This window comes from Phyllostomus discolor, chromosome 2, assembly GCF_004126475.2.
Source record: "Phyllostomus discolor isolate MPI-MPIP mPhyDis1 chromosome 2, mPhyDis1.pri.v3, whole genome shotgun sequence".
Lineage (NCBI taxonomy): Eukaryota > Metazoa > Chordata > Mammalia > Chiroptera > Phyllostomidae > Phyllostomus > Phyllostomus discolor.
The window spans coordinates 98,932,378-98,942,422 of record NC_040904.2 but is presented as its reverse complement, the minus strand read 5'-3'; the positions used below and the strand labels follow the sequence as shown (position 1 = coordinate 98,942,422).

The 10,045-nt window shown below is 39.2% G+C and overlaps 1 protein-coding gene and 1 pseudogene across 1 annotated transcript in view; one reads left to right on the top strand and one right to left on the bottom strand.

Annotated features, from left to right (window-relative positions):
• Positions 1-4,485: 4,485 nt before the first annotated feature.
• LOC114491042 lies at positions 4,486-7,764 on the bottom strand (annotated as a pseudogene).
• Positions 7,765-7,857: 93 nt separating this feature from the next.
• Positions 7,858-10,045, top strand: part of TMEM39A (transmembrane protein 39A) — a 28,284-nt gene continuing 26,096 nt past the window's right edge. The window contains exons 1-2 of the mRNA XM_028504137.2: positions 7,858-8,155; positions 9,372-9,558. Coding sequence (XP_028359938.1) covers positions 9,446-9,558 — 113 coding nt within the window. The 5' untranslated portion in view covers positions 7,858-8,155; positions 9,372-9,445. The remainder of the gene's footprint in view (positions 8,156-9,371; positions 9,559-10,045) is intronic.

The window sequence follows — 10,045 nt, the reverse complement described above, 5'->3', positions numbered from 1 at the left end:
GTACCAGCTGGCATTGTTGTGAGAGGCTGTGTTCAGTGAATTTTTTTAAAGCTCTTTCAACTCATTTGCTCATTGGGTGATTTATGACGCACCTGCCCACACCAGATGAGTGTTTTTGGCAAAAACAAAACAAACGAACAAAAAAAAAACGCGTGACCCCCGGGGTTCCACTCACCCTATTCACCTAATCTCTCCCCAAGTGACTTTTTGTGTTTCCCTGGATGAAAAAAGTCCTCAAAATGAAACATTTTGCCAATGTGAAAGCAGTGAAACAAACAGCAGAAGCACTAAAAGGCATCAAAATAGAATTCAAAAACTGTTTTGAGCAGTGGAAAAAAGTCTCAATAGGTGTATTGCAACAAATGGAGAGAGTACTTTGAAGCTGTCCGAAGTTTAAACACTGAAGAATAAATACACAATTTTTTATGAATAAATTCTGGGTGTTTTGGGTCCCCTTCAACCACAAGTTTTGCCTTTGAGGATATTGAATTTTAAGCTGTTTATCAAGAAACAAAAGACTCAGAAAGAGGCCTCGCCTCTCCCCCTTCTTGTTTAACAGATTCAAATAGAAAAGGCTACTCCGGGCAAAGGATCTTAGAACATTTGATTTATCCTAATTTGAATTAGGGATGGTAAATACAGGGCTTCAGGTGTGGGCCTTTTAGGGAGGTACCTACTGTGTCCCAATGTGTTTGAGCTACTGTCTAAGAATTTGCGTGCTTTTGTATTCCACTCTTCCTCAACTACTTATAGCCCATTCTCACTTCTGAAATCTAAGACCCTACCCCCTGCTCCTTTTCTCATTTGTCCAAAATGTCACATATATACAATGTTGCTTCACTGTCTTTGGAATTTTCATGCTTATGTGAACTCCCTATGTGCATGCATTACATACAATTTGAGTTTCTCCTGCTAATCAGTTTCTGTTAACTTAATTATAAGCCCATCTAGAAAAATTTAGAAGATGGGAGGGAAAGTATATATACACATTATATATACTATATGCAATGTATGTTTTATATAATATATATTATATAATATATAAAATGTATCTATGTATGTATATAAAATACATAGATATATAGGTGTATATAGATATTGCCTGTACACTGTAGTGTACACCACTGTTAAATCCCAAGGTCTTGCAATAGTGTAGCATAGGTCTCCTTATAATAGGAATTTATAAAAATTGGGGTGACTTAGATATAAAAAATGTTAGTGGGCAAACATTATACTGGACAGTATATTTAGGTATATAGTGATCACCACTGTTCTGGTAGAAACTCCTGGAAACTCAGTTCTCATGGATGCAGTAAAGAATTGCAGATCTGCAAGTCTATTAGCCTGCAAGCAGAGTTTACTGGTGATATGTTCGCAGGGAAGAGAATAGGCTTTGTTGAGGCTGGGTGTGAGATGGGGAAAGACATAGGTTAAAGGCAAAGCAGGGTAAGTGTGGTGAAAGTATGAAGTGTCAAGTGCTTGGGTGGCCAGAGAGCTGAGAGAGGGAAAGAGAGAGAGAGAGAGGCCTTCGTTCTGAGGACTTATATAGTTGGCAGGGTAGGGTAAAGAACTTACATACTGATTGACAGGTAAAGGTGGTACCGACTTTTCCTGGGGGACACGACTACCCAAACTTAGGTATGTGTGGTAGTCTGTTAGCCCAAATCCTTGTCTTGCTCCAGATCACATTTGTTCATCTTGTTGTAAAACAGATACATAATTGGAGGTAGTTAATTGAAGTTGGGGTAGTTACCCAAAGTTATTTATGACCAGAGGCAGGCAATTAACCAAAGTTGTTTTATAGGCCTCTTCCTTTCGGGCACTGTGGACCCTCTCCTGCCTTTCAGGCCTTGAGGCGAAAGTACAGTTTGAAAGGCTTTCTCTACCAGAGAGTGGAAAAGATACGTAGAACTTCAAGGACTGCCCTCCTCCTATGCAGTCATGGTGTTTCTTGTGATGTTGGAACACCTGGCAATGTTATTGGACCAGGCTCAGGACTGCTGATTTAGTGGTTGAGATATGTGTCCCTCCTCCTCCCTGCCTTGATTTACTATCTATTCTACCTAACACAACTACAAGTATTTATCCATTATCTAAAATGTACATAGTGATATCTTAGGCTCTGTGGAAATACGTGGAAGAACAAGATGAGATCTGTGCCCTGAAGGAGTTTGGAACTAGTGGGAAGACAAAAGCCTTCCCCAGAGATAACTAACAACTTAAGGCGATAAGTAAACACTCCTGGTTTCAGTGGAGGGAAAGAGCAACATGAAGTGGACATCTGGATAAAGGGGTAAAAGGGATGTATTCCAGGCTGGAAAAAAAAAAAAAGGAAAAGCTGTAGTTAGGGAGTATTGTGCTAGAGACACTAAAAAGGAGAAGTCATGATTCGCAGAAGGAGCGGGTAGAACTTGGGATGGTGATAGTGGAGGGCAGAACTTGGGATGCATGTTAAGGAATTGTGAAAGACAAAATAATGTTTATTAGTTAAGGAACAGGGCATTTCACTCACTTTGGGTGAGTAGGCAAGAAGAGGAAAATGAATCTCCAACACGATATCATACAAGACTTCTTTAGGAATCCAATGAAACCTTGAGTCAAAGTTTCTTTTATTTTTAGGAAGGTCTGCAGTACTTCAAAATGAATGTTCATCAAAACACACAACAAGGCAGTGCACTACATAATGAATACTGCGGTAACTTTTATTTTCAAAGTTAGTCTAAAATTAATATAGTGGAGAATACTTTTTAAAACTTTAATGAAAGAGCTTTTCCACAATTCTCTGGGATCAGAAGAAAATGGAAATCACCTTGTGTTATAATGTCTTTGAAATGAAAATAAATCAGTATTTGCTGCAATTTTGCAGTGTTTATCTGTGTGGAAGAAGAGCAATGAGGTTAGGAGTTAAGTGGGCCCTAGACACAGGTGGAATAGCTGTATGTGAATCCAAATAACAGTTTTATTTCCTTAACAGGTAAGATATTTTATTCCAGTGATTCCTAGCTGTGACTAAGTGCCAGAAACCTGGAGCTTATGAAAACCACAGATTTCTAGCCAGCCACTAGTTTTAAAATGCAAACACTGTGGTGTAAAAGACCCTCCATGTTCAAACTCCTGGTTGTGTCTTTGAATTCATTTCATGACATTAACAAGCAAAAAATCCTGAGATGTTCTAAGTGAAAATTACAGTGGCTGGAGAGTGAGTGAAGGAGAGCAGTCAGCCTATTAGTAGCTGCAGATCAGCTCTGGCAAAAAGCTTCTTATACTATTGTATATCTGTTGGAATTTAGGATTACTTTCCAGGTGGCTATTTCCATAGTTATCCACTTTCTTCCAATTACAGTCAACATTAAGTATTACTTTTATTAGGTTTAGGTATACAGCATAGTGGTTAGACATTTATATGATTTACAAGGTGATTCCCCTCATAAGTTCAGTACCCACCAGACCATAATCGTTATTACAATATTATTGGCTATATTCCCTAGGCTGTGCTTTACATCTTTGTGACTATTTTATAACTACTGATTTGTACTTCTTAATGCCTTCCCCCTTTTCATCCAACCTTCCAACCCTCTTCCCATCTAGCAACCATCAGTTTGTTCTCTGTATCTATGAGTCTGTTTCTGTTTTGTTTGTTTATTTTGTCCTTTAGATTCCACATATAAGTGAAATTATATGGTATTCATCTCTCTCTACTCAGTTCACTTAGCACAATACCTTCTAGGCCCATCATGTTGTTGTAAATGGTTAAGATTTCATTCTTTTTTCTGTCTAATATTTCATTGAATATATGTACCACCATCTTCTTTTTTTAGTATTTATTAGTATAATTTGTTATCTGTATACTCATAATAAACATTATTATATTAACCTTAGTTTTGCTAACAAGAGTAACTTTTAACAAAGGTGATCTATATTTTAAATAGCTACAATTTCCTCATATTTTTCCATTGTTTTAAATCTACCTCAATATTTATTTTCAAGGCAAAGAAAGAGAGACCGAGTCCAGTGAAGTACACTTCATGGTAAGCACAAATGAGGAAATCTGAGAGCTATAATCTCAAAATTCTTTTATAAAGGGAACAGTCAGGGCATATTTTTAAAAACCAATTTATGTAGTTGATTTGTGGAAGGTTTATATAAACATAATTTGAACACACTTAAAAATAAAAAGAAGTAAAGACAACAATAAACTTGTTTCTATGCATCCTCCAAAGAGACTTATTTGAATAGGAGTTTAAATAATGGGCTGGAAAAAAAAAACAAAAAGAAAAAATTTACCTGGCTGGCGTAGCTCAGTGGATTGAGTGTGGGCTGCGAACCAAAGCATTGCAGGTTCAATTCCCAGTCAGGGCACATGCCTGGGTTGCAGGCCACGGCCCCCAGCAACCGCACATTGATGTTTCTCTTTCTCTCTCTCTCTCTCTTTCTCCCTCCCTTCCCTCTCTAAAAATAAATAAATAAAATTTAAAAATTAAAAAAAATTTAGATGGAAAAGTTCACAGAAAGAGGTACTAATCGATCATCAAATGTAATTTTCTTCCCCTGAAACACAGCAATTTTAGATTGCTGTTCCTTTCACCTCCTGCTTGCTTCCCAGGAAGGATGAAGAGGCAGCTGTGCCTGCTGTGCTGTGTTTTGGGGTCCTCTTTGTGCATGCTTAATAAACTGATTCTTCAGCTGAGGTTCATTTTGCTGAAAACCTGGGGTGTTGCTTTTTGGAGCCTGTTCTCTATAATTCCTTTTAGAAATTAGGTTTTAGATCCAGATAAAGAAGGAAAAAACACTGATTCAAACTTTCTTCCTTCTGTACTTGGCTTGTTTTAATCATTTCTTATACTCTGATGGGTTTCAAGTATATTCTCTTCAGGAGACACCTTTTGGGGGGGATTTTTGTTCTATAACTGTTTGTAAAACCTTTCTTCTGTGCTATCATGAAAATACTCCTCTTCTTCATGTAATTCTTCTCCATCACTGTTTTCACCAAGTGAGCTATTGGGTGCTTTCCCTTTTTTTTGTTTTGACATAACAGTTTCATTTTGGGGTTAGCAGGTATCTTCTGGGGTTCAGAGGGAACTACGGAATCCTTTTCAGAATGCTTTGATGGAGAATTCGGAATGTTCACTGTTTTGGGTCCATGTTCCATCATGGCTATTTTTTCTTTTGAACCATTTATTGGTTTCTTTGCCAACATTTTGGCTTCTTTGTCTTTTTGCTCACTGATAATAGCTCCTTCATGCTGCAACTTAATGACATCATCACTTGAACCTGAAGTGCCCTTGGAATAACTTTCTTCAGAAGCATTCTTTGATGGCTGAACTTCAGTATCATTTTGTCTCATATCTCTAAAGGCTTTGACAGAAGCTTGTAACACATCAATTTTTTTTTCTTCAGAAGAAGGTGCATTGCTAATCTGGCAGTTGCTCTTTTAGTTGCAGTAGAAGCAGGCTTTTTGCAGATTTTTCAAAAATTGGTATCATCACCAAGAGCAGATTTCGTTACTAGATCAGGTTTCAATTCCTTCATGGCATGAATTTTTTCAAGTAATCGTTGTGCCTGTCTTTGGTTTTTTTAACAGTGCTTCTTCAGTACCCTTTTTTAAACTTCAGTCTGCTAATACTCCTGGCAAGTTTTTGGATAACCAGAACTTGGATTCTCTTCACTTCTTTTCTCATCTTGACAACCTCGTTATTGAAGTTCAGAGTCCCAAGTTGAGCCATGGAAAATATAGGAAGTGGATCCTCTGCTGCTGGCACATGAACCCTACCACCATCTTCTCTATCCACTCATCTATTAGTGGACATTTAGGCTGCTTCCAAATCTTGGCTATTGTAAATAATCCTGCAATGAACATTTGGGTACATATATCCTTTTGAATTAGTGTTTTAGATATTTTCAGATAAATTCCCAGAAGTGGAATTGTTGGGTCATAATACAGTTCTATTTTTAATTTTTTGAGGACCCTCCATACTGTTTTCCATAATGGCTGCACCAATTTGCCAGAGTTACCCACTTATTAAGACATGAATTTTCCAGCCTCCTGCTCACAGCTAATGCACAGGAACAGACACTTCCTGGTGGACTCTGCTGAGCTTATCCCAGAACTAGCTCTGCTTCATCTTTTCCCACCCGCTTTATCTAAAGCTAATGTAAATCCCTTCAGAACAGCTTACCCCCCACTTGATGTATAACTTGCAAAACTTTAGGATAATGGACATGTACGTTTTTTCTATCTAGCTGTGCTGGTTTGAACTTCATGTTGCAAAATTAGTCTTCTTTTTGGATAGCATTTTTGGCTCAATAAAACTTTTCTTAAAAAAAAAGACTTTCAGCTATGGAAGTTAAAACTTTTAACACCACATTTCCCTTTGCTCACCATGATCTAGCTATACAACTTTGTGTTAAGTTTCTCAGACACGCCAAGCTCTAACCCATCTTAGAATCTCTGCATAAGTTTTATTTTCTATATAGATCACTTTTTCTCCCATCTTTGCATGTCTGGTTCCTTTCCAACATTCAGTTTCTGCTGATATGTCATTCCCTCAGACAGATATCACCTCAAAATAGCACTCTCCTTACTGTGTCCCTCACCCCCTTATTTGTCTCCTTCACAACACTTGCAATCTCTAATTATTCTATTTATTAAATAAACGTTTCCCTCATTAGAATATAATCTCCAGGAGGGCAGAGAAATACCTCTTGTTCACCGACATTGTGTCTGGTGCATAGTAGTCACTAAATAACTGCTTGCATGCAGGACGGATGCTGGGAAGCCAGCAAAAAAGTGGCAAAGGAGTTTCAATGTAGCAAGCTAGGAAACAGTTAACAAAGTAACTAAGAAAATAAATGTGCAAAACTCTTTACACCTACAGGTGAATACAATGAAAATATTTAATGATGTGTTTGGTTTGACATATTCATGTCTCCTAACTTCAGTTTTTCTGTAAAATAGTAACAGTGGTGGTATCAAGCATTATGGGGTTTAAATGAAATACATAAAGCTACTAGTCTAGTGTCTGGTGCCAAAGAGAACTCTCAATAATGGCTAACTAATCGTATACCCAATACGAAGAGCTTTCGCTTAAGGCTCTTAAAATCTATAGAGTGAGAGATCTCACCCAAGTGCTCCTTTTGATACTTTCACTCTTCTAATACCAAACTGTTGACAGTTTCTGTTTTCATCATGATGTTGTGCATCTCCTTACCATATTATCTGCCAATTCCTTTCCTAGAAAGCCATTCTATCAACCGCCTGTTCCTTCCTGTGGACTTGGCTTTAAACCCCACGCTCTCTGTGAAGCTTTCCTTGGTATGGACACCACCATCTCCCAAAATGTATTACGCTATCTTGTGTGCTATCTCCAGAACTTGGGCATAATTTTAACCTTTCATTTACTGTTACGAATTGTAATTTGTTTGTAATTGTAACAGAATGTATTTCGTTACAATTTGTCTCTTCCACTAAACAGTGAGCTCTAGTCCTTCACAAGAGTACGACTGGTTGCTGAAGCAAGACTGCGTGAATTGGGCTCCTTTCCTTAGCAGTGACGTGACTTTAGGTGACATCTCCCAACGCCACCTACCCCAATCTGTAAAATAGGAGTGATAACCTGCATACAGTTGTTACTTGCAGCCCATAAGATTACAAGAATGACTGTTAAGGGTGAGCTGGCTGATGCCGGAGGAGGAAATACGTTAGTCAGCGCTAGCCGGGAAGGCGGGACCACCAGTCTAGCGGAGCAGGCGCGTCCCAACTGCGCAGGTGCAGGCAGGAGTGGGTGGGGTTCTTGCTCCTAAAGCGTCTGGTGTAGTTCCGGGAACCAGCTCTGGCCGGGGACGCCGGTCGTCGCAGAGCTAACGTCATCGTAGTGCGCTGCCACGTCTGCTCAGCTCCGCGGTAATGGAGGCTGAGGTTGATTGCTGACTGCTCTGGGGTCTGCATCTTGCGTTAGCTCTGTGTCTGGCACTGACTCACAGTCTGAGGGTCTGGCAACTTGAAGCTTGAACACCTTTTTTCGTCTCTCTGGGCTGCGCGGCCTACGGCAAGCAGCTGGCCCAACGCAGTGCTGGAATTCTCTTGTTTGTGGTCCTGTTTGTAAAGCTGCCGCCTCCTCCCAGGGATCCCGCCCCACCGGCCGGGCTTCCTTCATGCGTGAGTTTTACCGAGCTGTGGTCCTGTCCCTGTCCGTCTGTCCAGGCTCTTTCGATTCTCGCGGTGGCGCGGTGGGGACGGCTTGTCGTCCCCTCTTTAGGGGCTGGTCTGTTAAAGCTTGTAGTCTCTCACCACCCACCTACCCCTACCCCATAATTTTGCCTCTTCCATCCCAATTTTTTTGCCTCACACTTTTCTTTCTGTTCGAGCAAGGACCGGCAAGCCCTACCTACATCCAGCGGTTTGAATGCTTTGTCTCACCTGACATTTGTTAGTCTACTGTCGAAAGCTGTAAGAATGGGGAACATCGATCAGTTTGTAGTACCGTTTCGAAAGCCACGGTGTTTTGTTTGTTCGTTTTTATAGGGTGCCTTTCTTCAGTTTTTAAGTTGTATTGTTTAGGAAACAGATTTTGTTATCCATACGGGAGGAGCCATGATTTTGCCAGATTGATGCAGGCAGTTTCTTTTCAGTGAGGGTCTTCATCTGTGACTTGTATTTTAATCCTTCAGTTTCAGTAATTTCTAAGTGATTTTGCATAAATTTTTCTGGAGTGGGCATCCACTGGAGTTCCTTCCACTGTTTTCACTCAAACATATGGAGATACCACTTGAACCATATTACAGAGTTAAAAGGGTCTACTAGAGTACTTCCATTTATCACTGTCAGTCCTGGCAACCTCTGTAGGTGGGGGAACACTTTGTTTTGTTGTTGTTGTTGTTGTTGTTGTTGTTGTTTTTCCTGATAAAGAAACTCAGAGGTTAAACGCCTAGTTAAAGTCAGATAACATGTGACACATCTGATCTCAGAACCAGATCCCTTGATAACAAAACCTAACTTTTGGGCAGTGTTGATTCTCCTGTATTTCAAGTGGCTTGCTGAGAAACATTACATTTGAGTTGGAAGTGTTTATATTAGATGTTTCTTGTGAACTTCTACTTGATTATAATATCTTTCATGTGCTATGACTCAACTAACAAAAGACACAAATTGTGACTTCCCTAATGCTGAACAGATTTTAGATCAGAACTTAACCTTCTGACCTGACCCATTAGAATTTGAGTAGTCATTTCATTAGAATAAAGTAGATAATAGACACCAAGAGCATGTTGAAAAATCTGGTTTTACAAGCCCTGTTCACTCAGTGTTTCTGGCTGTTTTGTCATATTCCTGAGTTTAAAAATAGCAAACTGATCATTTTTTTTTTGTTGTTCAGAGTTGAAACAGGTTGACAACCATTAACCTGGGTTGCAACTACAGGTGGCACTGGAAGCAGATTGGTTCCTGGACATGCCCGGTGGAAGGAGGGGCCCTAGTCGGCAGCAGCTAAGCCGTTCAGCTTTACCTTCTTTACAGACTTTGGTTGGTGGGGGCTGTGGCAATGGAACAGGCCTGAGAAACAGGTAAAGAAGTGATAAGATTATGCATAATTTGTAATAGCCTGTGATCAGTAAATCTAATATGGAAGTCATCATGCTACTCAGGTATTTGTTTATGAAGATTATTTCTTGACACTGAAGTAGAAATCCTGCTTTGAAAACCGAAAGCTCAATATTTCAGAATACTTGGGAGGTAGGTAGTTGTGATATAGGGCCCACAAATTGAAAGTAGTCCAGTCCTTACTCATGGTTGATAATCCAGTTTCTGGTCATCACCTTTTTAGCTATTAAAAGAAAAGAGAAGTAAATTAAAGTACAAGGCAAATGTGGTAGATTAATGACTTACTAGCATTTTTCTTTAAGGGCAAATTAAAATTGACAGTTTACATGAGATTCTAAAATTATAAGTCATGTATCAAGGGTCTTGTAATTTTCAAACAATTTTTTGAAGAAAATAATTTTTAAACTGTCAGCTATAACCTTAACATCTTAAGAATCATGTCATGTTATG